Below are 24,768 nucleotides of genomic sequence, written 5' to 3' on the forward strand. Positions count from 1 at the left end.
TCAGGTAGGAATCTCGGAAAAAAAGCCCAAATTACTAAAATTGGCTATTTTTAAAATATGTTTATTAATTTATTTAGTCAAAGATCTATCTAGCATAAATCAACGGGGTACACAAATTAAGCTATGGAAAAATCGAATTAATACAATATATATATTGTTATTTCTTGTTCCTCGAGTCGCAATTTATACTTCTTGTGGACAGTTATACGCTTTAATTACATAATAAGTGTAACCGAATGAACGACAGTGTGAATTTTTTAGTGTGGTTCACTCGAATGAATGGTCCTATTGTAGCAAGCACTAAAGCTTTGGACAGAATTTGTGGTACAATTATAATTAAATATCAATTTTTGATCTTTAAACTGCGTACACTGCGAAGGAGGTCAATCCACAATCATCTTTGTATTCCTTGCTATTGCGAGTCAACAGTAGGTATCCCTTGTTTCCCCAGCCTTCACCGAATGAGTTTTTGAGTATCCAGTGATTGCCTTTTTCGTCAAAGCTGACACCTACTAGGGTCAAGAAGTGGTTCAATTCAGCACCGCATACATCCAAGGTTCCATCAGCGTAGAATTGCCAATCCTCGCTCACTGCAACTGGTACAGTGAGTGGTCCTGCATTCAACAAGAGTGCCACCAAATCTGGCTCATATGAGTATGAGTATGATGGGACTTTGAATCTTTCACCTTCCAATGCTGGGCACTTGGTTGTGGATTTGTCTACGAGTTCTGATTCGAACAGACCCAAGTCCTTAAGGTATTTGTAACCCAAGAATGGGTTGTTTGCAGATTTCTTATCTGTAACGCAATCTACTAATTGTTTTTCGCTGAGGGATACGGTCTTTTGTGATGTCTTCTTAACGAATGACTCGGCGACTGCTACTACGGAGTATGGCCATGAGAGTTCATTTTCTTCTTGGCACTTGACTGGAGTCAATACACCATGGCTTCTGAGATCAACTGACATTGGTCTGTTGTTGTTATAGGTGGACACGTGGTCTTTTGGCAAGTTCAAGAGTACTTTCTTGGTGTATCTCTTCATGAAATCCTTGGATGATATGTCACCGAAGTGGTTCATGTTCTTGGTGTACGACAGGTTTGGTTTTGCGTTGTGCTCGTTTATATCATTAAGGTTGTTTCTGAAGTTGGTGTACGAGGTCTTCTTGTGCCTGTAATTGTTGTGCTTCTTGTCGTGTTGCTTGTTGAAGTCATTGAACTGGACGTAGATCAAGGCCTCTTCTTTTGGGTCAAACTCGACTGCAACCTTGTAAAGAACTTCAGCTACCATCTTGGGGAAGTCCTCTTCCCTTTCTCCCTTAATTGTCACGAAATTATCGAACTGAAGCTTTTCAAATTCGACTGACAGGAGTTCTCTGTTCTTTCTGATTGCGCTTCTGCCTGATGACAATGCTATTGCTGCAAAAGTGAATGTGAATAATAGCACGGCAGTTAATATTACGAGAACAGCACTGTATCTTTTGAAGAAAGAGGCAACACTGCTGCGCAATGGTTTCTTTTCTAACACAGTGTCATAATTAAGGACAGACTCAGTGTCAACACGCTCCAAGGCGTCGACTTTTACGTTTTCTACTTCTTCCATTTTAGCAATATGTAAGAATGTAACAGATGATAAAATTTTAATGTGGGGGGAATTAGATCCCATGACATGATTTCCAAGCATTGCCTTAGTTTCTCCTTATAACCCTTCATTTATTTATTTAACAATCTTTTCGCGTAAGTCTTTAAATGATTTTTTAAAAATTTATTCGCACACGTTTAATATGTTCCCTGTCATGATCATCCTTGATCCCATTATCTCATTTTATTTTTTTGGTTTTCCTGTTTTGCTTGCTGTTTTCTATATTTTTTTCATTTATTTTATTTTTTATTTATTGTCTTTTCATTACTTTTCTATGCATTTATTTATTTTTACATATTTTTCATTTATTTACTTTTTTGTATTTCTACATTCAATCCATGGTATTTTTTGAATATTTTTTACCAACAATTTTTCCAAAAATAAATCAGGCATTCGTACATGTTACGTATTAAAAAACTATTTAATTTAGCATGTGTAGCTCAGTATTTGCTAATTTGGCAAGTGGAATCACCAGTGGCTGAATTCCACCTTCCTCTAAATTTTGATCAAAATAGCAGATAAAGGTATAAATAAATACATAAGTGTAAAGTCGAAACATTATTTGAGTAATTTCTGTAATTCATCGTAAAATACGAGGACAAGAGCGCCACCCATGCCACGAAGTATGTTAGCAAAGGCACCCTTGTAGAATCCACCAAGACCTTCATGTTTCATCATTTTTACAAAGCAGTCGAAGCTGTTTGCGTACATTATCTCAGAGGTAGCCTTCTTGCCGGACATCATCATCATCCTTCTCCTAACAGTGTCAAGTGGATATGAAGCCAGCCCAGCCATTATGGTAACGGACTGTGCTATAGACCACTTGAACAAGATATTTGCGTTTTTCTCATTTTCTCCAAAGAAAATAGTCTTGGCGCTATCGTACATACCAAAATAGGCTCCTCTATAAACAATAATTCCCTGAACTGAAACCATAAATCCCTTGTAGAGCGACATAACACCAGTGCTCCTTTGAATCTTCATTAAGCAGTCCAACAGTCCTGTAAACTCTCTTTTTGCTCCCTTACCAACATCACTGGCCAATCTCGTCCTTGCAAAATCAAGTGGGTAAACAATCAACAGCGAACTTGCTCCAGCCAAACCACCAGAAGCGAGGTTAGCACCGAAAAACTTCCAAAAGTCAGTCTTCTGGTTATACTTGGGGAACATCCTCTTAAAGTAGTCTTTGAAAGCGAAATTAAATGCTTGTGTGGGAAAATATCTTATAACGTTGGCGAGATTTCCTCTCCAGAGTGATGTAACACCTTGTTCTTTTGAAACTCTGGCAAAACAGTTTAATATTCCTGAATATCTGGGGACTTTCCCGCTCTTAATATCAGGAATGGAATCTTGTGTCTGGATCAACATCTTTACTCTCTCTATGGGTGCCACAGCGGTTTTAGAAATCGCAGCTGAAACACCACCCATGAGGAAGTCGACAAGAAAATTCTTATTTACCTCCATTGTTTAAGTCCAAATACGTTACACTCTAAAGGAGATATTTTTAATTAATAATTATCCGGAATTGAAAATAAAATATGATCAATATCAATACGTAATTGATGTAGTGAAAATCAACAAAGCACTATAATCATGGTGAGCTAGTCACAATTTATTAAGGTCTTCTATCTTCGATATCATAACCTTTTCTTTATATTAACCTTTTATTCATAGAGACGCATACCTTCGTTTCCACCTGATATTTAATTTTGTCTTTTATATGTTAGCAGAATATTTAAAGTGTCAATTTATCTTTAGATTTTTTATTATAATTCTTTTATAACAGTATAAAAATTATATAAAAACTTCAAATCTTCCGGTTCACCCAATTTGTACACGAGAATCTTTATATTTTTAATTCACCTATCTATTTTTACACAATTCAACTTAAAGTATATATTTTAACCATTTTCATTATATTTTTAATTTGTCTTTTGGTTCACCGATATATTAATATTATTCTATTTGATTAACTGTTATTCATAAATTAACACAATTATACCACATCACAAATTATTCCATATGTATTATTTATATAATTTGCATTTTAACAGGCTCATAATGGAAATTTATATAGTTTATTTTTTATATACGTACCTGAGCATGGTATCAGGTGTAAGAAGAAACCGATCTTCAGATAACCTCGTTATAAACTCTCTTAACCGTTTGACTTTATAATTAATTTATTCACTACCATTTATTTACATAATTAATTACTCTAGACTGTATAAAGCATATTATTCTTTATTCTTTTTTGTAATTCTTAATTCTCAACCTTAAGCATTCTTAACAATTAACTTTTATTCTCAGGAATATTTAAAATCAATGGAGACATAAAGAAGATCGGAGATATAAAACGTTCCCTAAAGGACCAACACGGATATCATGATAACGAGATTTTATCAAGTGGCAGGATTCTGAAAGACGATGAAGAGTATTCAAAGGTTTCTAAATACCACCGTCTAATTAAACATTTTAAAAAATTAATTTAGGATGAACATAAAAAATTATACACAGTTTCAAAAATTAGAGGAGGATTGAACATTTCAGTCCAAACAATGCAAGGTAACCTTCCCTTATTTACCCTGATTTAAATTTAACAGGAAAGACAATACAGTTACAAGTATCGCAAAATGAAACAGTACTGGATTTAAAAAACAAATTGGAAAAGGAACAGACGATTCCTGTGGACCAGCAGCGACTCATATTTGATGGCAAGCTTCTAGAGAACGGAAAAACGATTTCAGACTACGGAATCAAAGTATTATTCCATAATTTTAACTAATTTGATTTAATAATTTTTATAGGAGAATGCAGTGATACAACTAGTTTTAAGGCTAAGAGGTGGATAGTGGGTAGTTTTAATTTTTTTGTCGTAAATTTAACATTAAAAATTCACCGTTAATATATTTTAGTAATCATATAATATTTAATTTCTAATTCCGGTTTTTGTATAATAATGTGCATATTTCATGTACCTCTAATCGATAGACAGTCACAAAATTTTTTTGATCTTAAGTGCACGTTGACGTATATATAATAATAATGGTTTAAATCTATAAAATAACCCCTCATTGTTGTAAATTATAAAAATGGAAAAATTGATACCATTAATAAGCAGGTTGCATAGCGTTTTATCCTGGACTGGAGAGAACAGCATTGACCTGCCTGCTATTGCAGTAATTGGAGCCCAATCAGTGGGAAAATCATCTGTTCTGGAGGCCATAGTTGGATTCCCCTTTTTACCCAAAGGTTACGGTATAGTTACCCAGAGACCTTTGATCCTTCGGGTAAGATAACACCAGATTCATTTTTTTTAGTTATGTCATGATAATGGATCTAAGGATTATGGAGAGTTTGCTCACAAGAGAGGAACAATTTATGACGACTTTCAGAAGATAAAAGAGGAGATAAAACTCGAAACTGAGCGAATCACGGGGTCGACCAAAAATGTGTCACCTGTTCCAATCTTTCTGAAGATCACATCACCGAAGGTTATTGATTTAACATTAATTGACCTGCCTGGAATAACAAAGGTGCCAGTAGGAGACCAAACAAATGACATAGAAATGCAAATTCGCCAGATGATTCTTGAATACATCACGAAGCCAACTTGCATTATCTTAGCCCTGTCTGCAGCTAACACTGATATTGCAACTTCAGACAGTTTAAAGATGGCCAGAGAGGTAGACCCCTCTGGTTTAAGAACCATCGGAGTGATAACGAAATGCGACATGCTTGACAAGGGCGTGGATGCCATTGAGTTACTCCAGGGGAAAATTTACAAGCTTAGAAAAGGGTTTGACAAATTTTTAATAAAATGTTTTAGTTATGTGGGAGTGGTTTGTAGAGACAAGGATGGCAAACAAGACGCACCTCACGACCACAATGATGAAGAAAAATTCTTCAAAAATCACCCATCGTATTCTTCTATCGCTAAAAAATGTGGAATTCGGTACCTGACGAATCTGTTAAATGAAGTAAGTTTAGTTCACCGCAAGATTCTTCAGATGCTCACTTCGCACATCAAAGACATGCTACCGTACGTCAAGTCAAAAATTTTGACTATATTACACGAATACGAAACAGAATTAACAGGTAATCAGTATTTCAATTGATTAATTAATGATTGAGTAATTAACAACTCTGCAGTATATGGAGTAACTGACATCACTAGCACCCCTGGAGCCTGCTTGCTTCACTACTTCACTAAATTCTCACAAAGATTCAAGGACACAATTGACGGAAAGATAGTTCCCAGACATCACACTTCCCGACTATATGGTGGAGCCAGGATTTACTTCATATTTAACGACAGTTATCTGAGGACTCTGAATGCATTCAGTCCTCTAACAGGGCTTTCAGATATTGAAATCAGAACAGCTATAAGGAACTCAACAGGTCCGTACTCAGCTCTCTTTGTTCCGGAAATCGCCTTTGAAAACCTCGTCAAGAAACAGATTAAGTTACTCGAGTCACCTTCCCTTCAATGCGTAGACCAGGTAATTATTTCTAAACTCTCAATTCACAATAAATTATTATATTCGCAATAAATTATTACATTCATCATCAAATTACCATATTCACCATTAAATTATTATATTCACCATTAAATTATTATATTCAAATAAAATCATTTTAGGTTTACGAAGAATTACAAAATATTCTCGAGAACTGTGATGTTCCTGAAATTAATCGTTACATGAACATGAGGAACAAAATATTAACTGTAGTGAAGGACATGCTTCGAGAGTGTCTGGAGCCCACCAAGGACATTATAAAAAATCTAATCAAGGTAAACTTCGTTCTTCACTTATGACTTCAGATTGAACTGGCCTACATTAACACCAACCACCCTGACTTTTTGAGAAATTCTGCACTTGCTGAAATTTACAACACCACGGGAGTTACCCAGAGAAACGAGTGTCAAACTCCTTACATCAACTCCAATAACCAAATGATGAAAACAGATATGGTAGGTTAAGCTAAATTAAAAATCGTTTAGCCCGTGTTTGATCCCAAGTTCGAGGCGTCTCCGAAGCTTTTCATTCAGCCACAAAATGAGTTCCCTGTGCAAAATTCAACCTTGAAAAACACGGAGGCTTCGCCAAAGACCATTATGCACAATAACAAAGTACTGAGGGAGAAGGTATTTACCTTTTAGTAGTTAAAAACTTTTAGAACAAGGAAAACGCAAACGCGATATGGTTGCCTAACATCCCCAAAGTTGTTATGCTAAATAATGACCCTTCGGAGAGAGAAGTGGTCGAGACTGAGCTCATAAAAACACTAATAAGCAGTTACTTTTCAATAGTCAGGTAACACATGTGAAATCAAAATTCTTCAGGAAAAACGTGGCCGACTCAGTTCCAAAGTGTATAATGCACTTCATGGTCAACAAGGCGACGGAATCTTTGCAACAGGAGTTAATAGCCAAGCTATACAAGAAGGAACTTTATGAAGAACTCATGGCGGAGTCCAAGTACGTCATCGAGAAGCGTGAGAAGTGTATACATGTCGTAAAGTGAGTTTACAATAATTTTAATGTTTAAAATCACAGATGCCTGAAGGAAGCACTAGGAAGTATAGAGGAAATGTCGGATTATAAACTATTTGAGTGATCAACACCAGGAATCGCACATTTAGTTTTAATAATTACTGTAATATAATAATTTATTACTTCAAATGTGTTATATTTATATTTCACTATTTTCTAATAAAATATGTCAAGAAAATCACTTCTGGTTGAGAATTCTTGGGGATCTCTCCCATTTACCATTGATGGAAGTGAGCAGTGGATTAGGAACTTCAGAGACTACTCAAATTTAAAATTAAAGAACAATCACTCAGCTCGACCCTTATGGGTCTGTCCAGACGGTTATTTATACCTGGAATTATTCACACCTGTCAGCAAACAGGCGCTAGATTTTATAGTAACCATCGCAGAGCCCGTATGTAGGCCAGAACTGATACACGAATATCAAGTATGTTCTAAATCTTCTGTTTCATTTAAATTTGTAGGTTACAGTCTTCTCTTTGTACACAGCAGTCTCAGTGGGACTGAGTTTCGAGGAACTTCTTAACAATTTAAATAAATTTTCAAAAAATGAATTACCAAAAAAGCTTAAAGAATCGATTTTGAACACATCCTCAGTATTTTATTATTTAAATTTGAATATTATAGGCGTTTGGGAAAATTAAACTTGTCCTTCGGGATAGCAGATACTGGATTGAGTCATTTGAAAGAAGTGAACTTGACCTGTTACTGACAAACCAAGAAATAAGAAACTCTAGAATCCACTCAAATATCTGGGATAATCCTAATCACTCAAAGACTTCAACATCCAATCAGAACAATGAATATGTAACAATTTCTGTTCCAACATCCGACTTTTCATTCGGTATAGTTGACGAATGTATTAATATTTCTTAGTTTTCAACAGAAATCATGATGTGCCTGAGTCTGAAGAAACAACAGTTACCAAATTTGCCAGTAGAAATGACAAAACATCGACAAGGCAAGTATTTTCATTTGAGGTTCAACAGGAAAAAATCGAAGAACTTAAAAGGGAGGCACTGCAAAATATGAGGAGACCCCTAGTTATGGAATATGATTTCAGAAAGGATAATAACTCACCATCACTCAACTGTTGCATCAGATCAAATATTAAAATTAGGTACAGATAAAGTTTAAATAATTTACCATATTAGGTACTACCAAGAGAGAGCGTTGAGGAGGATGTTTAGTAATGGAAGAGCTAGGTCAGGTATTATTGTACTACCTTGTGGAGCAGGAAAGACACTAACTGGAATAGTTGCTGCCTGCACAGTTAGAAAATCGATTTTTGTCCTTACGACCTCTGCAGTTGCAGTAGAGCAGTGGATCAAGCAGTTCCAGGACTTCACTAACATCTCGAGAACTAACTTGATTTCACTCACATCAGAACATAAAACAGACTTATGGGATGAAAAGGAAGCCGGAGTTCTCATTTCAACATATACTATGATGTCATATACGAGGAAACATCGAGAGAACACTGAGAGGATTTTAAGCCAAATAAAGCAACGTGAATGGGGAATGCTCATATTTGACGAAGTGCAATTTGTCCCGGCGCCAGCTTTCAGACGCATAAATGAAATCATTAGGTCACACTGTAAGTTGGGACTCACTGCAACGCTAGTTCGAGAAGATGACTTGATTCGCGATTTACAATGGTTAATTGGGCCAAAGCTATACGAAGCAAACTGGCTTGAATTGCAGGAAAAAGGGTATCTGGCCAAGGTTATTTGTAAGGAGATTTGGTGTCCGATGACGGCACCTTTCTACAGAGAATACCTGAGAAGCTCCAGTGTAAAGAAGAGGAGGCTGTGGTCTTGTAACCCTGTGAAGTTAATAACATGTGAATACCTGTTAAAGTTCCATGAATCACGTGGAGATAAAGTTATCGTATTCTCAGATAATTTGTTCGCACTGCTGCACGCAGCCAAATTGCTAAATAGGCCCTTCATCTACGGTAAAGTCAGCTCAGCGGAAAGAATTATAATTTTAAATAAGTTCAAGGTTTGTTCATATATTTCCAAATAATTGATAACAGAATGAGACTACTTTCAACACGATTTTTTTGTCGAAAGTCGGTGATAACGCTCTTGATATACCATGTGCAAATGTGGTCATACAGATATCATTCAACTTCGCCTCAAGGTAGAATTGAAATACTATAAAAATACTTAGGCGCCAGGAGGCACAAAGACTAGGAAGAATTTTGAGGCCTAAATCTAAGACTGACGAACATGGATTCAATGCCTTCTTCTACAGTTTAGTAAGCAAAGATACTCAGGAGATGGTATTTGCAGATAAGAGGCAACAATTCATCATAGACCAGGTATTCTATTTCAATTATTCGATTCAATTCATTTATTCGATTCAATTTACTTATTTAATTTATTTGATTTGTTTAATTTATTTGGATTGTTTAATTTATTTTTAGGGATATGCCTACAACGTTACAAGTTCTTCAACTATTGTTAAGGATACGAGTAATTTGATGTACAGTAAGCCAAGTATACAGCAGGAGCTGCTCCAGGATATCATCACATCCGCTGAAGATGTCGATGATGAGGAAGAGGTTAATCCAACTGATTTATTCACACCTACGAATGAAAGCTCATTACAAATGTCAGTATCCCAGAAAAAAACAGGCCTTGCTTCACTTTCAGGATCACTTAAAAATCAACTACAGTACAAACACCTCCTTCCGCCCTCCGAAAAACCAGCCAAAAAGTCCAAGGCCTCCTCAGAACAGCATCCATTTTTTAAGAAATTATACTCCACCAAATAATTTTAATTTTTCACTTTCTGTAATATAGTTCAAATGTACAATGTATACATGTTCCTTAATCCAAGGAATTTTATTTTTGGGACTTCCCTAAGATTCAACTCTACTAATGTTTCGCAAATAAGGTTTTTAAATAAAAGACTTATCGCAAAGCCGTTTTCTACACTTTCAGACCAATGTTCGACAGATTTGGATCGAATTAGGTCAAACCTCTCCTCACTTCATGACGACTTAACATTCCTGGCCTCTTCAACCATAAAATCTGTAAATTTACATTTTACTTAAAATATAATAAACTTTAGGGTTGCCAGAACCTGGAACTTAAGTACAAGGATCCCTCGAATTTATCCCTGAACTCGAGGTTGTCTTCCATGACCAAATGCGGCTCCGAGATAGAGAAGGTTGTATATAATATACTGGATAACAGAGTTCGATACAACATGGTAGCGATTCTCACAAAATTTCATTAATGTGTTAACTTAGGCAAGGAGTAGAAAGGTGGCTAAGGATTCCAACTACAAGTTTGGGATTCTGGGTGTATCACTTATTTGTGTTTTTGGCTCACTTTCTATTTCTCTGCACCCTTTATTTCTCCTTGTAAGTTAAATTTATGAAGTAATTTTCAAGGGTTGTGGGATCGGAGCTTACTTTTACAGGGTCGTTTACAGACAGTCTAGACTACGTAAAGGTATCATATAATAACTTATAAATATATTACAGTGACTAATGACAATCTAGAAACCTTAATAAGTGAGAATCGCCTGAATAAGCAGAAACTGTCATTTTTGATAAAATTAATGCTATACCAGCTTGGAAATTTGGAGAAGGACTTGACACTATCATCTCCTTCCAGCCCTGGACCTTGAAAAATACACTGTGGCTGCACAGAATGACACTGACAGGAATACAAAGGGGTGTTCCACTATCATATTCTTGACTTTATCTTTAAGGATTCTTCCGTTTAAAATAAATTTCTCAAACATGTCCATTTTAGAGTAGTCTATAGGGAAGTCAGAGTTATACTTTGCAAGTTCCAGGAGGTAGCTTACATTTATGTCATATTTTTTATTTTCTTCGAGTTCAGGATCAATCAACTCCCCTCTACTTGCCGGCACAGACATATTTAGCACCTTGGTTGCGTTTTCAAGATTGATTAGTTCTACAGTTATGTCTTCCGGAACTTGAATCTGCCTCAATTTTGCATTCTCATACCTCTCACTGATGTCCTGAGATGATAGATGCTTAGTCATGAATGTCTCCTCCAGACCATATCCATGTTTCTTGTAGTATTCTCTTGTCCCAATTCCAGCTATAATTGCCATTTTCCAGAGACCTAAATTAATGTAATCAATGTTAACTAAGAATTTAATTAGTAAGATGAATATTATATTAGTTAATGAATATTATATTAGATGAATTTAATTAGTTGATGAATATCATATTAGTTGATGAATATCATTGGTGTTGAATGTTGTAATTACCTCGATATGCTGTGATTATTTCTGCGGCCAAAATTAAATTGGACCCAATGCCTCTGTGCTGTGAAGGCTCGTTTACATCAAGTTTTTCTCCATGAGCCACGACAATTCCTGAATTTAAAATTAGATATTTTATCGTAATTGTGATAAATAGCTTACCGTAGACGTGTAATTCTCTGATGAGACCTGAACCTATCAAAGACTTGAATTTAGTGATTTTCTTATCATAAGTTCTGTTATTGCTTATTCTAAGTCTCAGGAAACCGTATATTATACTCCTAGACTCATTTTCGTAGCTTAGAAAGTACTCAGTCCCACCCTTAGTCTCGTACTCACGAACTATTAAAACTGGAATCCCTATACTAGATTCCTTAACTTCCCTGCATCGTATACAATTACACACCAGGCCTAGCTTCTTCATCTGATTATGTATCAACTGCCTCATGTTAGTTAAGTTTGTTCCTGCGATTATTGACGGGTTAGGTATATCCCTTATTACCCTGTTTAATCTTATCCATGGATGCACAGCTCTTTTTACTCTGATTATCAAGTTAGTTAGGAGATTGGAGTCAACATCAAAGTAGGGGATATACTTGCCCTCCTTGTGCCATTTTTCAATTTCTGAAAACGGAGTGACTTCGCAGGGATAAATCTTCCACTGGTCAACTTGGAGGTCCTTACTTGACAGGATGTACTTAAACATCTCCAAATCCTCCTGAGGGTTACTGGAAGGGAGGTCGGGCATGATATGAATATCAACTTTAAAGCAGTTTTCCTTCAACAGGTAAATAGCTTTTATTGAATCTTGTGTTGTATGGCCTCTGTTTACATATTCCAAAATCGAGTCGTTTGTATGTTGTATTCCCAATTGGACTCTCGTGCATCCAAACCTCCTCAGGAGTTCTATTTCCGTAGGATTTATTCTATCAGGCCTGGTTTCAAGTGTTAAACCTATGATTCTACACTTGCTGTTCTCATTTAAGGTTTGTTCGTAGTCTATAGTCCCTCTTTCTCTGCACTTTTGTAAATTCTCGGGATATACATTGGCTGCATAAAATAAGTCCCTGATAAACTCCTCCTGGTAGCTCCTTGGATAGCCACTCCATGTGCCTCCAAGGACTATGATTTCAATTTTATCCACCACATGTCCGTTTTTATAAAGTGTGTTTGCTCTGTCATAAAACTGCTTAACTGCATCAAAATCATTTTGGTTTGCTCTAAGCACTGCTGGCTCAGTAGAAAGATAACTTCTTGGCTGACCAGGTTCATTTGGACAGTAGTAACAATTTTCGGAGCAGCTGAACGTTCCCGGACTTGTCATCACTGTAATTACCACGACTCCTGAATTGGACCTTATAGCTTTATTCCTCAATAGGTGCTTAAGTTTACTCCCAACCATGAGCTTTTTCGAGGGTGTTTCGTCTCCTTCATAATCTAATGTGACAGTTTGATTATCTGATTCATGTTTACCATTTGCGTTATTATGTTCAGGTTTACGGTTATCCACTTCATCTTCAACTCTATTATCCTGGTCCAAAGTTAAACACTGTAGTGATTCGAGCCTTTCAAAAATTTCACGTTTTGAAGGAGCGAGTTTGTATTTTCTTCTAAGTTTGGACATAACTACATTCAAGTCTTCGTTTTGCATATCATCGTAGTAGCTGTCAATTAGGTCAAACAGGAATTTGTCAAGCTGGGTCATCTCCTTCACATCTATGTTCAAAAGAGTATCTCGATATCTATCAAAGTTAAGCCTAGAGAATGTAAAATCCTGGGGAGTTACTCCTTCTTTCAGCTCGAACTTTTTTTCAAACTCACTCCACTGATCCATTGACTTTGCAAAGGATTCCAAATGTCTCCTCCTGTGATAATCTTCAAAGTCAAGTCTCGTTACTCTCTTCACATCTCCAGCGACCTTTTTAAACCCTGACCTTGTCGCTGTAAAAAAGTTCTTCATCTCCTCACTACTGTCAGATTCAGCATCCTCTGATAGATTACCACGGTCTTCATTATCGAATTGTTCCTCTAGGTTATTGGTAGAATTGTCATTTTCAGGAACAGAATCATGAAGATTTTCAGAGGAAGATTCATTGTTTGAATCTGAGCTTGGTTCGGAACCTTTTTTATTTGGTGAAAAATCTTCATCTGTCTCAAAATCATCCATTTTTGTATCTTTATAACTCAGTTATAAATTTTATCTAAATAATTTACAAAGTTCTACAATCATCGTAGTTATAAAGAAATTATTATCCATTTAAAATACTTAATAAATAAAGGTATTTCCAAAGTTCACTAATTTACAAAAATTTATCATAATAATAACTATTTTGTGGAGAATTCCGTTTATACTTTACACTATATTGATTTTTCTCAGTTTAACAAACCCATTTTCACAATTTTAATTACTATTCATGATTTATTATACACCCAAATATATAAGTGGTCCTCTCAATTCTATGTTAATACATGGAAATAAAGGATGATTCGTCAAAGAATGGCAGTGGAATCTTGGAGCAACTGGAGCATCAAGTGAAGTTAAAAATAAATACTATAAAGGGTTTACTAGATTTAAGGTCAGACAAGCCAAATGAGAAATATAAAGAGGTTTTTGAAGAGGTTTTCAGGGTCTTCTCTGAGGTCAATGATCTCGTCGACACACTTACTGCTAAGGTCGAGAATGAGAAACTGTTTGTAAAATATATAAGTCACATATTAGCGTCAAATGAACTGCAACTGGGAAATTTAAAAAAATTGTCCGAAATTATAAACGATACAGAAATTCATCCAGAATCATTCAAACAGGATGTGCCATCTGAGATTCCAAATCAAAAGAATACTCTCGGAAACAGCTCTAAGAAAGTATATTCTAATAAAAATCTAGTTCCAAGACCCATGAAGACCATCAAACCTCCAATTTTTAAAAATAAAAATGAAAAGGAAACAAGATATGGCGTTTTCAAAAGGGTGTGAAGTTTTTCACAATTTGACCATAAAATGTAAATATATTTAAATTACAAGATGGATTTTAATAGAATAATAAATGTGTTTGATAACATTTATAAAATAAATTACAAGTATATATCTAAGGATGTGCAGTCACTGTGATATCACAGTTGATAAATAAATTATCCAATTTATAATGATTTAAAATATTGTTGAATAATGCTTTGATTTAAAATGTATTTATACATATTTTGGAGGAGATTCCTCACCCTGACCCTGCATGTGTTTTTAATATACATGTCCCCTTTAGGGGTTAATATACCTAAAAAATATCAAGTACACAAAAGTTGCCACTTATAAGGGGTGTCGCAGAGAGGTGCCACTTAAAGGCTGCTTTTTGTTCAAAAGTTGCCAGTTAACCCTACATGTGACACTTAACGTAGAAACTTATTTTCTTATGTGGCGTATTTCCCTAAGTGACACCTACTACCCCAGTTGACCGTACCAATTTAATTCACTAGTTAATGTACACATAATATATATTTCGACATTTCAGTGAAAGTTTTTAAAGTCTCTCGCTAGTATTGAATTTTATTATCCGATACTTACCTTCGTTTTCTAACATATTTTGCCGTTGAATTGTCTCGAATTTCGTTACCAGATTCCACAGCAAAATATCAAAATTTTCAAAGAATCGTTCCAAGCCCAGAACACATTTTGTATTAATTTATAAAGTATTGTTTTATTTGTAGAATAGATTTAAAGATGACAGGACCAGCAATTGGAATTGACTTGGGTACCACATACTCCTGTGTGGCGGTATACAAGGACAATAACGTAGAAATCATCCCAAATGACCAGGGAAACAGGACAACGCCGTCCTACGTCGCATTCACTGACACCGAAAGATTAATCGGTGACGCAGCAAAAAACCAAGAAGCCCGTAACCCAGAAAACACAATTTTCGACGCCAAGAGGCTCATTGGCAGGAAGTTTGACGACAGAACAGTCCAGGAGGACATGAAGCACTGGCCATTCAAAGTTACCAACGGACCAAACGGAAAGCCGAACATTGAAGTGACCTTCCAAGGTGAAAAGAAGACCTTCCACGCAGAGGAGATATCCTCCATGGTCCTTACCAAGATGAAGGAAATAGCCGAAGCCTTTTTGGGAAAGAGCGTCAAGGACGTCGTCATCACCGTTCCAGCCTACTTCAACGACTCTCAAAGACAAGCAACCAAGGACGCCGGAACCATAGCCGGACTCAATGTCATGAGGATCATCAACGAGCCAACTGCAGCAGCCATAGCCTACGGTTTAGATAAGAAGGGCGGCGGTGAGAAGAACGTTTTAATATTCGATTTGGGTGGTGGTACCTTCGATGTTAGCATATTGACCATAGAAGATGGTATCTTCGAAGTCAAGGCCACAGCAGGTGATACTCACTTGGGTGGAGAAGACTTTGACAACCTCTTGGTCGAGCACTGTGTCCGCGACTTCATGCGCTTGAACAATGGAAAGAACATCTCATCAAACAAGAGAGCTCTAAGGAGACTAAGGACCCACTGTGAACGTGCAAAGAGAGTACTCTCAAGCTCAACCCAGGCCACCATTGAACTCGACTCTCTATACGAGGGCATTGACTACAACACCACCATTAGCAGGGCAAGGTTCGAGGAGCTCTGTAACGAGAAGTTCAGAAGCACACTGGTTCCAGTTGAGAAGGCACTTGAGTCCTCAGGACTTGACAAGAGAAGCATCCACGAAGTCGTGTTAGTCGGTGGAAGTACCAGAATTCCCAAGATCCAAACCCTCATCAAGAACTTCTTCAACGGAAAGGAGCCATGCAGGTCAATCAACCCAGACGAAGCAGTTGCCTACGGTGCAGCAGTCCAAGCCGCCATCTTGTCTGGAAACCAGTCTGAGAAGATCCAGGAATTGCTCCTGTTGGATGTCGCTCCATTGTCGCTTGGTTTGGAAACCGCAGGTGGTGTTATGACTGTCTTGATCAAGAGAAACACAACCATCCCAACCAAGAAGAACCAAATCTTCACAACCAACGAGGATAGGCAAGAAGGTGTTTTGATTCAGGTGTTTGAAGGTGAACGTGCAATGACCAAGGACAACAACTTGCTCGGAAAGTTCCACCTAACAGGAATCGCTCCCGCTCCAAGAGGTGTTCCTCAAATTGAAGTCACCTTCGACATTGACGCAAATGGTATCTTGAACGTCACCGCCATGGACAAGTCGACTGGAAAGTCGGAACACGTCACCATCACCAACGACAAGGGCCGCTTGAGCCAGGAAGAAATTGACAGAATGGTTGAGGAGGCTGAGAAGTACAAGGAGGAGGACGAGAAGCGCAGGAAGTGCGTTGAGAGCAAACATAAGCTTGAAAACTACTGCTACAGCATGAAGAACACCCTCAGTGAGGACCAGGTTAAGCAGAAGCTGGGCGCCGACGAAGTTGACAACGCACTCAACACAATCACCGAAGCACTCAAATGGGTTGAAACCAACCAGTTAGCCGAACACGACGAATTTGAAGACAAGCTCAAACACGTTGAAGGCGTATGCAACCCACTGGTGACCAAGCTCTACCAATCAGGCGGAGCACCAGGCGCCGGACCAGACATGGGCGCTGGGTTCCCAGGCGGAGCCCCTCCACCCTCCTCATCCTCAGGACCAACTGTTGAGGAGGTGGACTAAGCGCATTATCTCTTACTCATTTTATCACTTATATGCAAAAGAAAATGTAATGGTAGTAACTAATCTATTAATAAAAATATACGCTTACATATTTTATATGCTTTTGTAGAGATTATTTAAGTTTAGTTTAAATTATAGGAGGTATCCTATAAAGTAGAGAATTTAGGGAATTGTGTGTAATTTACAAGATAAAATCACTTAAAATTGCCGTAGCAATTAGAAAAATCTATGAAAATCACAAATTGCGAAATTATTACAAAGTGACAATATTGAGTACAAAATTTAGAAAATTAATCTAGGAAGAGCCGCTGGGTGTCGTTCTTGTCAAAGGTAATCTTACACTGAGGACACTTGCGATTGCGGGTCTTGATGCTGTTGGCGAGGCAGTCGTGGCAGAAAACGTGGCCGCACTTGGTGATGACGTGGTCCCTGAAGTTCTCAGAGCAGACAGTGCAGGTCATCCTGCGCCTGAGAATGGTGTTTTCCTGCTCAATGACGTTCTCAACCTCGCCCATGGTGGACTCGAGACTGGAGGAACGAGTGACGCCAGTGCGGACGGAAGCTAAGTAGTCCTGAAGCGCCTTCTGGGAACGGCAGCTCTTGCGGTACTGAGACTGAAGCTCGCAAACAGCGGAAACAGCAACGTCGCGCTGGTGCTGCAAGTAAACGCCGCGATTAAAAGCGGAAGACCAACTGCGCTTATAGTCCTGAAGCAAGGTCTCGAGGATTTCTAGCTTCTTGGAGTTCAACGCGACCTTGGCATTGGTGTTTTCAACAAGTTGGTTGTACCGGTTTACTAAGTTGGCGTGAGAGTCCTGAAGTCGCTCCAAAATCTTCCGAGTATCGGAAGCCTCATTAATTTGACGCATTAGGTCATCGCACATCCGCTGCTTCTTCTCAAAGGCGGAACTCACGTCCTCAAGCTCTTCACTAATGTTTAGCAGGTGCTCCTTGTAAAAATCAAGCTCGTTTTCAGCGGAGGATTTGGAATCTAAATTTTTATCACAGGAGGATTTGGGATCTAAATTCTTATCACAGGAGGATTTAGAATCTAAATTTTTATCACAGGAGGATTTGGGATCTAAATTCTTATCACAGGAGGATTTAGAATCTAAATTTTTATCACCGGAGGATTTAGAATCTAAATTTTTATCACAGGTAGAGTTGAGAGCGTTGGTGGTGGAGGATTTCTCAGTTGTAGAGCAGATAGATTTACAAATGGAGGCATTTTGATGAAGAAGTTTGGTCATCTTGGTCTCGAGGCTCTTGAGTTCAGAGACCATCTTCTCTCGCTCGTTTTTGTACTGGTCCAGCTCCTCGGAAACGATGCTGTAGTTCTCCCTCAAAAACGCAAGCTCCTTAGAATCCTTGTTGTACTGAGACTCAAATGAGGAAACCTTCTGACTGATCTCACTGACAAATTTCTCAAAATCATGCTTCATCTTCATCACCTGGTTTGAAGGACCTTCAGTAAGGCTAGAAATCTTGTTCCTCAGGTCAGAATTATCCGACTCCAGTCTGGAGATTTCTTTATCCATGTTCCTGGCATAGTTAAACAGCCTCGAGTAGAGGGAAGAGCCGAGGATCATCTCCTCGGTGACCTCCTCAACATTTTCAACAACTTTGACAGTGTCGTTATCGGAATCGCTAGAGGAGGATAGCTCCGACTCCTTCTTGCCATCGTGGCCTGTGAAAGTCCTCAGCTCAAACTTTAAAAAGGCGACTTGCTTGCTAAGTCTGGAGAGCTCGATTCTGTTAGTGTTACACTTAGTCTTTAGAGCTTTGTACCGATTATGCAAAATGAAAAATAACTTACAGTAATTGAGACAATTATATTTTAAAATGTTTATGAAACCTGCGTCTGTAGAGCAGGATTTATGAGTGCAGTTTTTTAGGGATCTGAGGAGGGCGTTTTTTTTCGACTCGAAAAGGTGTATTTTGGTATTCAAAAATGAGTCTCTAGCTTCACTCCACTCAAACTCATCGTAGTGGTCTGACAGAATTAAAAACTCGTCACTATCAAAGATATAATCTAACTCTTTAAAATCAACATCACCGTCAGGATCTCCAGGTGATATGGATGGGAAATTAGTGCTGATCATTTTTTCCCAAAAGTCACTTGCAGGAGTACCGTTTGAGTCTGTTTTCCCGTGTTTTTCTCCCGAATCTGACAATTCACCTTCAGATACCTGTCGGGATATATAAATATCAATATCTGAGTTCAGAGAATCCCAAAGCGAGGAGACTGACTCCATCAGATGCTCTAGAAGGTCATTTTTCCTCGAGAGAATTACATTATTGCGATTTAGTGCCTCGTTATCCTTGCGATACTGTTCCAAAGTCTTGTAAAGCTGATGATTATTTTGTTCGTAGAGCGTTAGATTCTGAAATAATGATGTGGAGGAGCTTGGAACTTACGTTTAAGGGTAGTTCTTTGTCCGAGGGGGACACATCAACTTTAGAGCGCTTCTTCAAAGCCATGGTTCGCCTGAAAACGTCAGACCTTCTCAATCTTCCAGTAATCCTGCCTAATTTGCGTCCTTCGGTGTACCATTATTAAAAACAAGCAAAAATCATATTTATACAAATAATTAGAGAATAAATGTGCGATAAAATTAAAATTTAAAAACTGAATTAGATGTGGTGCTTGAATGTAAAAAATAACCAAGCAACGAGGATTATCCAGAGCAAAAAAACTTGCAAAACAAAGACTGCGCCCTTATCTTTCTAGTAAATCGGCTCGATCCTGTTATGGAGTTTTCTCAGCAATTTCCTGGCCAGATAATAGCTGGGATCCAGCGTTCCCTCGATCACCCATTGGTTAGAACTCGCATCTGAGTACTTGGAGACAATCACCTTGTCATTTATCACTGCCGAGCCTGCTACCATGCTGACGGAGTTGGGTATACAGTCATCCAGAAACTTTGCGTAGTCTGACATGCTAACATCTCCTACCAGGAGCGTTGAGTCTACGCTTTTTTTTACTTTTACGGTTTTCCCGGCTGTTTCAGAATTTTCCGCATCCTCTACCACTAACTCTAATTTAGATTTCCTGCTACTATCGTCGGACCAGAACGTGTGACAGCCGAGAACATTTGTTTTTGGAGGGTCCTGCTGTGATTCCTCAACACATGTCAGTTTCGCCACGATTTGGCAGCTTTTCACTCTGTTATTTTTATATTTCCACTGTTCTATTGAATTTAACACCGAGTTTATGCTCTGGTAATTTCCAGATTTTCTTCTCACGATTTCCGTCGGGGGCGGCCTGTTGAAAAAATTCCGAACCGCCTTCAACAGGTTCAAATTCAGTAAAACTGGAAAGTTATTGAAATTTAAGTCAACGGACACTAGGGACTTGAGGCTCTGGTTATTTTCCAAATTCTCATTTTCTGGCTCATTTTTTACCAACTTGTTTCCGTAGAAGGAGTGGAGCTTACACCTCAGTAACTTAGACAGATACTTTTCACTTACAAACGACGACTCTGACGTCGGTATCAACACAGCGTTCCTAATAAACATTAAATTCACCACCGACACAAACAAATATTTTTTCCACAAACATACAAATTATTAAATATAAATAATAATGAATAATGGTGTAAATTTGAATGAGGAAACTTGTAAGGTGGAAATATTTTCTATGTAAGATAATATACCTTGGTTGTATGCGATATAGAAGGCTTGGCATTTGCGGTTCTTTTAATGTGTTAGACAGGCTGTTTACTAGGCAAATGTCAGATTTGACACAGAATGGGAACTTTTTAGTCATGAACTCTGATTTCGGGCAAGCTTCGTCTGTGTTATCCATATCAAATAGTTTATTTTTCGGGTCATCCAAGTACTTTCTGTAATAATCGTCCAATTGTGAGTTTTCACTTTGTTCCTGTGGATTATATTCAGACACGAATTCGCCGTCGTATGCTGGCAGTTCTGCATACCCATACGGGTTTGCAGGGTCCGCCAGTAAATCATTAAACGGTAATCCATAGTCTTGAATATTCTTAGAATCCAGTTCCGAATTTTGCACATTCATCTAAACAAATTTGGTTGTTACCGACTTACGTGAAACTGGGCCTGTCCTGATAAATTAGAGTAATTCTGAAGGTATACATCATCTCCAGACTGATCCTTTTCCACCTCTTCTACTTCCAAATCTAACACATTATCTACTCACCACTTGGTAAATATTACTTAAAATATTTTAATATCAAACGATTTATAATATCAAACGATTTATAGTATCAAACGATTTATAGTATCAAACTATTTAATATATATTTATTCGAGCTTATCTACAAAAGTTACCTTGTTTATCTTCATGTTTGTAGTTTAAATTAATTTGTAGTTTATATTGAGGATGGAACCCGCTCTTGGTTCTGTTGTAAACATACTTAGTTACTGACTCGTTAGGTGCTGTGAGTACTACTAAGTTCTTGTAGTAAGAAGAAATAGCCAGGAACAGAAAGTTAGAGAACCCGAAATCCACGTTAGACGTCGTTGATATGAACACAGTTGGTCTGAACCTATACTTTGACAGCTGGCCCAGTGAGGTGATAATTTCAATGTGATTGAGGTCCATCAGGGGATTCCAAAGAGTCTTGATAAAGTTGTGGAAAATACTCGTTTTCATGTATTCCAGGCATGTTCCTATGAATAACAGCAGTTTATCAGCGATTGGTGAGGCTAGAACTATTTTAAATTGCGATAGTTGCGATGTAGCCCAAATCATATTCAAGTGTATTAAGAGGTTAATTAATGTATAATCAACATCCATTGGGAACAAAATGTTACCTCCCTTGGTTAGAGTTGTAAAGAGCATATCCACTAAACTGTTGATGTCTTCACACACACGAACTCCTCTAGGATCAGTAACATGCTTTGGGGTTTCAACATCTTCATGGCTGAGGACTAGCAGTTCTGGTCTGAGGATATCGTTAATGTTCGCTCCGTTTAACAAAGTGCCCGTGTATATTCTTATTTTGTCTCCGCAAATTACCGTGTTATATCCAACTGAAATCTTCCAAATTGCTCCTCCTACGGAGTATCCATTGTTCACGGCACAGAAACATGATTTAACATCAAGATTCTGAAACTTCTTCAGATGGCAGAATGTCTCACTATATCTCAGTTTCACACAATTTGCATCTAAAAGTTCCAAATCATCCATACTGTAATATCCGAAATTAGCAGTAAATGTTACATTTTCTAACACATCTATTAAGGAAGCTCTCATGAATTTATATGTTCCTTCTGTACACAGTATCTTAGGCGACTTCCCCTTTGATTCTGCTAGGAATCTGGATGTCAACCATAACAGGGCGCCTGAATGTACAAAGTCGCCATCAGTTATTAGTATGACATCGACATTCTGAGCGTGACTACAGTGAAGATTAGGGCAATATTAACTCACCTCTTATATAGGTTTAGTTTCTCTTCACTGAAATCTAACGACCAGCCGCAGTTTAATAAAACATTTAAAAAATTATCTTTATCGTAATTTCCATCTTTATCTTGGATTTTAAAGGAAATTTTAGTTGCTAGTAATCCGCCGTGGATTAGCGGTTCCACGTTCACTAAATTCATATTTAGTTAATATTTTAAAATACATTCAGGAAAATTTCACCCGTTTAATATATAAACTAAAAAATACATAGTGTTGAAATATCGGTAGGTATTATGAATCATACACTGTGTAGGGCATTAAACATATAAATTAAAAATGAAAAAATTAAAATATTCTCGCCACATATAATACATTTTGAAATATTAAACTAAATATTAAGAGAGGTGTTTAGTTTCTTTAGAATAAATTGTTGTCTGTTGTACAGAACCCTTTGATTCTTGGCAATAGAAGCCACATTGTCCAGAATCTCCTTATTTGAAGTAATAATACATGGTACGGAAAACGGCAAAAAACTCGTAGGTAACATATTTCCGCTAAATAACATGGTATCAAAACTTTGTAAACTAGAGTCCAGTTTCAGAGTTAAGAAACCACTATCCTTGCAATCCCGCATCATTCTGTTAGTCATGTATTCCTCCTTTTCAGGATCCATCTCAGTTTCCAAAGTCACTAAAATCACAATTTTATTAAATCCTCTTGAAATTTTCGGTATAATTTCAATTTTATTAGAGGCCAGAGGATGCTCAAAAAAGGCATTATAAACCGTTGTTTCGACAACATTTACACTCTTTATATTCATACTTTTTTCATTTTCTACCTTTTCTAATGTTATTAGACTACCAAATCTTTTCTTTTTCAGAACATCGTCGTCTCTAAGTGACATGTTATTAGTGTTATATTCTGATTTGTTAAAGAACTCTAGACTCCCATTCTTCACATTTTTATACGTGTATTTGTATATATATTTATATACAGAATCGCCAAAGCATTTCTCATAGTTAGATGCTGTTCCAGATTGAGGTAGATAGGAAACATGAGCAAAGATAGAAAGAGCTCCGGAAAAAAATGTATTATTGTACAAGTTATAAGAAACTTTGAAACTGCCTCTGATTTTTAATATATTGTTACTCTCAGTTGGAGGTACTAGGACAATTTTTTGTAAATCATTTTCCATAGTTGGATCCATATAATTAGTCATTACCGAACCTGTTATAGGAATTGGCGATAAAAGATAAGATGAAACTATTAATCCTAGGATAAAAATACACAAATACATCAGTGCGAGAAACAACAAACCAAACAAAAGACGAAAGAATTTTCCTAAAACATAATGAGTAAATAAATCATACTTGATAAACCTCTTCTAGGTTTCTGTTTTCCACCTGTAATGGAGTTTAATAAATTAGTTTCCAGCTCAGGGAACTCATTAAGAATATCCTGAATAAGTAAGATTTTTCTACAAATCGGATCATCGATGTCTATTTCTTTCGTCTTATTTTTATATAAAGGCTGGAGTAATTCTAACTTAGTTTTAGTCAGTTCTCTGCGATAAGATGGCCCCGTACTATTATCACTTTCTTCATCACTTTCTTCGTCACTTCTTCCATAATTATCATCACTTTCTTCGTCACTTCTATAATTATGGTTTCTTCTATAATGTTCAGTTCTGTATTCTTTATGATAATCTTCTTCTGAATCTAGAAATGAAACGGTTCTTTCGGCCATTTTGTTAAAAATGTGTATGACAGAAGATTGATCGAGTTACGGTAGTCATTTAGTCACACATTTAATATGTGTTACAACAAAATTAAAACAGTATAAATATTACATATATTACGACATAATACTGTCTACAAAACAAAATACAGGATATGCTAATATATCTTTTATTCATTCCCCATCAATTATAACATAAACGATTTACTAATAAAAATCGATATAATATACAAATGTGTAAATAAAATTATGATATTTATTTTGAAGAGAATATTCTCACTGTTGGTAATTTCAAATAAGGAACTGGGAAATCAGTCGTGGTTCGATTTAGTTTTAAGGGATGTCATAGGAAGAAATGAGGATGAAAGCGTAGAATCTAGCAGTGATTCCTCTAATTCGCCATGATTTTTTAATTCTCATTTTTAATACATAATTTAAACTCATATGTGTTAACGTTTTATTAAATGTGTAATATCAAAAAATTATATATAAATTATTTTAACTTATTTATAATTCATTACATTTTATAAATATTAATTATATA

At 36.9% G+C, this 24,768-nt stretch overlaps 13 protein-coding genes across 13 annotated transcripts; 7 read left to right on the forward strand and 6 right to left on the reverse strand.

The window, feature by feature from the left end:
- Positions 1–99: 99 nt before the first annotated feature.
- On the reverse strand, positions 100–1,622 carry Ctsk (cysteine protease Tp8). The gene has a single exon (XM_759616.2). It carries the CDS (start codon positions 1,597–1,599, stop codon positions 358–360), a length of 1,242 nt encoding a protein of 413 aa, XP_764709.2. The 5' UTR covers positions 1,600–1,622; the 3' UTR covers positions 100–357.
- Positions 1,623–2,181: 559 nt separating this feature from the next.
- Positions 2,182–3,235, reverse strand: Slc25a5 (ADP/ATP translocase 2 N-terminally processed). The gene has a single exon (XM_759617.2). The coding sequence runs from the start codon at positions 3,100–3,102 to the stop codon at positions 2,197–2,199; it is 906 nt and encodes a 301-aa protein (XP_764710.1). The 5' UTR covers positions 3,103–3,235; the 3' UTR covers positions 2,182–2,196.
- A 273-nt stretch (positions 3,236–3,508) lies between these two features.
- Positions 3,509–4,564, forward strand: TpMuguga_02g00142 (Ubiquitin family protein). Its single transcript, XM_759618.2, has 5 exons — positions 3,509–3,802; positions 3,949–4,082; positions 4,131–4,203; positions 4,242–4,399; positions 4,446–4,564. Exons 1-5 carry the CDS (start codon positions 3,661–3,663, stop codon positions 4,488–4,490), a joined length of 552 nt encoding a protein of 183 aa, XP_764711.1. The 5' UTR covers positions 3,509–3,660; the 3' UTR covers positions 4,491–4,564.
- Positions 4,565–7,292, forward strand: dnm1l (Dynamin central region family protein). The gene is made up of 11 exons (XM_061305317.1): positions 4,565–4,928; positions 4,959–5,437; positions 5,468–5,618; positions 5,649–5,736; positions 5,791–6,140; positions 6,281–6,433; positions 6,464–6,613; positions 6,644–6,787; positions 6,820–6,956; positions 6,986–7,162; positions 7,199–7,292. Exons 1-11 carry the CDS (start codon positions 4,731–4,733, stop codon positions 7,257–7,259), a joined length of 2,088 nt encoding a protein of 695 aa, XP_061161289.1. The 5' UTR covers positions 4,565–4,730; the 3' UTR covers positions 7,260–7,292.
- Positions 7,293–7,296: 4 nt separating this feature from the next.
- repB (DNA repair helicase rad25 family protein) lies at positions 7,297–9,977 on the forward strand (the record flags this gene model as incomplete). Its single annotated transcript, XM_759620.2, has 8 exons — positions 7,297–7,622; positions 7,660–7,791; positions 7,823–8,039; positions 8,072–8,315; positions 8,350–9,199; positions 9,234–9,340; positions 9,371–9,521; positions 9,627–9,977. Exons 1-8 carry the CDS (start codon positions 7,362–7,364, stop codon positions 9,975–9,977), a joined length of 2,313 nt encoding a protein of 770 aa, XP_764713.1. The 5' UTR covers positions 7,297–7,361.
- A 33-nt stretch (positions 9,978–10,010) lies between these two features.
- TpMuguga_02g00145 (putative integral membrane protein) lies at positions 10,011–10,960 on the forward strand (the record flags this gene model as incomplete). The annotated part of the gene is made up of 5 exons (XM_759621.2): positions 10,011–10,238; positions 10,277–10,417; positions 10,458–10,571; positions 10,602–10,662; positions 10,695–10,960. 5 exons carry the CDS (start codon positions 10,011–10,013, stop codon positions 10,838–10,840), a joined length of 690 nt encoding a protein of 229 aa, XP_764714.2. The 3' UTR covers positions 10,841–10,960.
- TpMuguga_02g00146 (radical SAM enzyme/protein acetyltransferase ELP3 family protein) lies at positions 10,676–13,745 on the reverse strand. The gene is made up of 3 exons (XM_061305318.1): positions 11,612–13,745; positions 11,456–11,563; positions 10,676–11,307 (listed from the first exon to the last, which is right to left on the reverse strand). The coding sequence occupies exons 1-3, from the start codon at positions 13,614–13,616 to the stop codon at positions 10,814–10,816; spliced, it is 2,607 nt and encodes an 868-aa protein (XP_061162098.1). The 5' UTR covers positions 13,617–13,745; the 3' UTR covers positions 10,676–10,813.
- A 95-nt stretch (positions 13,746–13,840) lies between these two features.
- Positions 13,841–14,813, forward strand: TpMuguga_02g00147 (uncharacterized protein). Its single transcript, XM_759623.2, has one exon. It carries the CDS (start codon positions 13,919–13,921, stop codon positions 14,420–14,422), a length of 504 nt encoding a protein of 167 aa, XP_764716.1. The 5' UTR covers positions 13,841–13,918; the 3' UTR covers positions 14,423–14,813.
- A 124-nt stretch (positions 14,814–14,937) lies between these two features.
- Positions 14,938–17,176, forward strand: TpMuguga_02g00148 (HSP70). The gene has a single exon (XM_759624.2). It carries the CDS (start codon positions 15,161–15,163, stop codon positions 17,102–17,104), a length of 1,944 nt encoding a protein of 647 aa, XP_764717.1. The 5' UTR covers positions 14,938–15,160; the 3' UTR covers positions 17,105–17,176.
- Positions 17,177–17,195: 19 nt separating this feature from the next.
- Positions 17,196–19,720, reverse strand: TpMuguga_02g00149 (Zinc finger C3HC4 type (RING finger) family protein). Its single transcript, XM_759625.2, has 2 exons — positions 19,523–19,720; positions 17,196–19,488 (listed from the first exon to the last, which is right to left on the reverse strand). Exons 1-2 carry the CDS (start codon positions 19,583–19,585, stop codon positions 17,395–17,397), a joined length of 2,157 nt encoding a protein of 718 aa, XP_764718.2. The 5' UTR covers positions 19,586–19,720; the 3' UTR covers positions 17,196–17,394.
- Positions 19,706–22,790, reverse strand: cpsf-2 (Cleavage and polyadenylation factor 2 C-terminal family protein). The gene is made up of 5 exons (XM_759626.2): positions 22,515–22,790; positions 21,410–22,482; positions 21,167–21,270; positions 20,761–21,137; positions 19,706–20,612 (listed from the first exon to the last, which is right to left on the reverse strand). Exons 1-5 carry the CDS (start codon positions 22,685–22,687, stop codon positions 19,832–19,834), a joined length of 2,508 nt encoding a protein of 835 aa, XP_764719.2. The 5' UTR covers positions 22,688–22,790; the 3' UTR covers positions 19,706–19,831.
- Positions 22,791–22,875: 85 nt separating this feature from the next.
- Positions 22,876–24,233, reverse strand: TpMuguga_02g00152 (putative integral membrane protein; the record flags this gene model as incomplete). The annotated part of the gene is made up of 2 exons (XM_759628.1): positions 22,876–23,828; positions 23,858–24,233. 2 exons carry the CDS (start codon positions 24,231–24,233, stop codon positions 22,876–22,878), a joined length of 1,329 nt encoding a protein of 442 aa, XP_764721.1.
- Positions 24,234–24,299: 66 nt separating this feature from the next.
- Positions 24,300–24,629, forward strand: TpMuguga_02g00153 (uncharacterized protein; the record flags this gene model as incomplete). The annotated part of the gene is made up of 2 exons (XM_759629.1): positions 24,300–24,323; positions 24,492–24,629. The coding sequence occupies 2 exons, from the start codon at positions 24,300–24,302 to the stop codon at positions 24,627–24,629; spliced, it is 162 nt and encodes a 53-aa protein (XP_764722.1).
- Between the last annotated feature and the right edge of the window lie 139 nt (positions 24,630–24,768).

The sequence above is a fragment of the Theileria parva genome, chromosome 2, assembly GCF_000165365.1.
Source record: "Theileria parva strain Muguga chromosome 2, complete sequence, whole genome shotgun sequence".
In the NCBI taxonomy this organism is placed as follows: domain Eukaryota; phylum Apicomplexa; class Aconoidasida; order Piroplasmida; family Theileriidae; genus Theileria; species Theileria parva.

What these genes read in the sequence shown, in the direction of transcription:
- TpMuguga_02g00147 (XM_759623.2), top strand. Translation starts at nt 13,919, where the DNA reads ATGGAAATAAAGGATGATTCGTCAAAGAATGGCAGTGGAATCTTGGAG.
- Slc25a5 (XM_759617.2), bottom strand. Translation starts at nt 3,102, where the DNA reads ATGGAGGTAAATAAGAATTTTCTTGTCGACTTCCTCATGGGTGGTGTT.
- TpMuguga_02g00148 (XM_759624.2), top strand. Translation starts at nt 15,161, where the DNA reads ATGACAGGACCAGCAATTGGAATTGACTTGGGTACCACATACTCCTGT.
- Ctsk (XM_759616.2), bottom strand. Translation starts at nt 1,599, where the DNA reads ATGGAAGAAGTAGAAAACGTAAAAGTCGACGCCTTGGAGCGTGTTGAC.
- TpMuguga_02g00149 (XM_759625.2), bottom strand. Translation starts at nt 19,585, where the DNA reads ATGGCTTTGAAGAAGCGCTCTAAAGTTGATGTGTCCCCCTCGGACAAA. An exon ending in ACAAAGAACTACCCTTAAAC is followed by an intron (nt 19,489 to 19,522) that starts GTAAGTTCCAAG and finishes TCATTATTTCAG; the next exon opens with AATCTAACGCTCTACGAACA.
- dnm1l (XM_061305317.1), top strand. Translation starts at nt 4,731, where the DNA reads ATGGAAAAATTGATACCATTAATAAGCAGGTTGCATAGCGTTTTATCC. An exon ending in ATTTACAAGCTTAGAAAAGG is followed by an intron (nt 5,438 to 5,467) that starts GTTTGACAAATT and finishes AAAATGTTTTAG; the next exon opens with TTATGTGGGAGTGGTTTGTA. An exon ending in ACAAAGTACTGAGGGAGAAG is followed by an intron (nt 6,788 to 6,819) that starts GTATTTACCTTT and finishes AAAAACTTTTAG; the next exon opens with AACAAGGAAAACGCAAACGC.
- cpsf-2 (XM_759626.2), bottom strand. Translation starts at nt 22,687, where the DNA reads ATGAATTTAGTGAACGTGGAACCGCTAATCCACGGCGGATTACTAGCA. An exon ending in CAAACATGAAGATAAACAAG is followed by an intron (nt 21,271 to 21,409) that starts GTAACTTTTGTA and finishes AGTGGTGAGTAG; the next exon opens with ATAATGTGTTAGATTTGGAA. An exon ending in CAGGACAGGCCCAGTTTCAC is followed by an intron (nt 21,138 to 21,166) that starts GTAAGTCGGTAA and finishes AAATTTGTTTAG; the next exon opens with ATGAATGTGCAAAATTCGGA.
- TpMuguga_02g00142 (XM_759618.2), top strand. Translation starts at nt 3,661, where the DNA reads ATGTATTATTTATATAATTTGCATTTTAACAGGCTCATAATGGAAATT. An exon ending in TTCAGTCCAAACAATGCAAG is followed by an intron (nt 4,204 to 4,241) that starts GTAACCTTCCCT and finishes TAAATTTAACAG; the next exon opens with GAAAGACAATACAGTTACAA. An exon ending in TTTCAGACTACGGAATCAAA is followed by an intron (nt 4,400 to 4,445) that starts GTATTATTCCAT and finishes TAATTTTTATAG; the next exon opens with GAGAATGCAGTGATACAACT.
- TpMuguga_02g00146 (XM_061305318.1), bottom strand. Translation starts at nt 13,616, where the DNA reads ATGGATGATTTTGAGACAGATGAAGATTTTTCACCAAATAAAAAAGGT. An exon ending in CAGAGAATTACACGTCTACG is followed by an intron (nt 11,564 to 11,611) that starts GTAAGCTATTTA and finishes TTTTAAATTCAG; the next exon opens with GAATTGTCGTGGCTCATGGA. An exon ending in AATAATCACAGCATATCGAG is followed by an intron (nt 11,308 to 11,455) that starts GTAATTACAACA and finishes ACATTAATTTAG; the next exon opens with GTCTCTGGAAAATGGCAATT.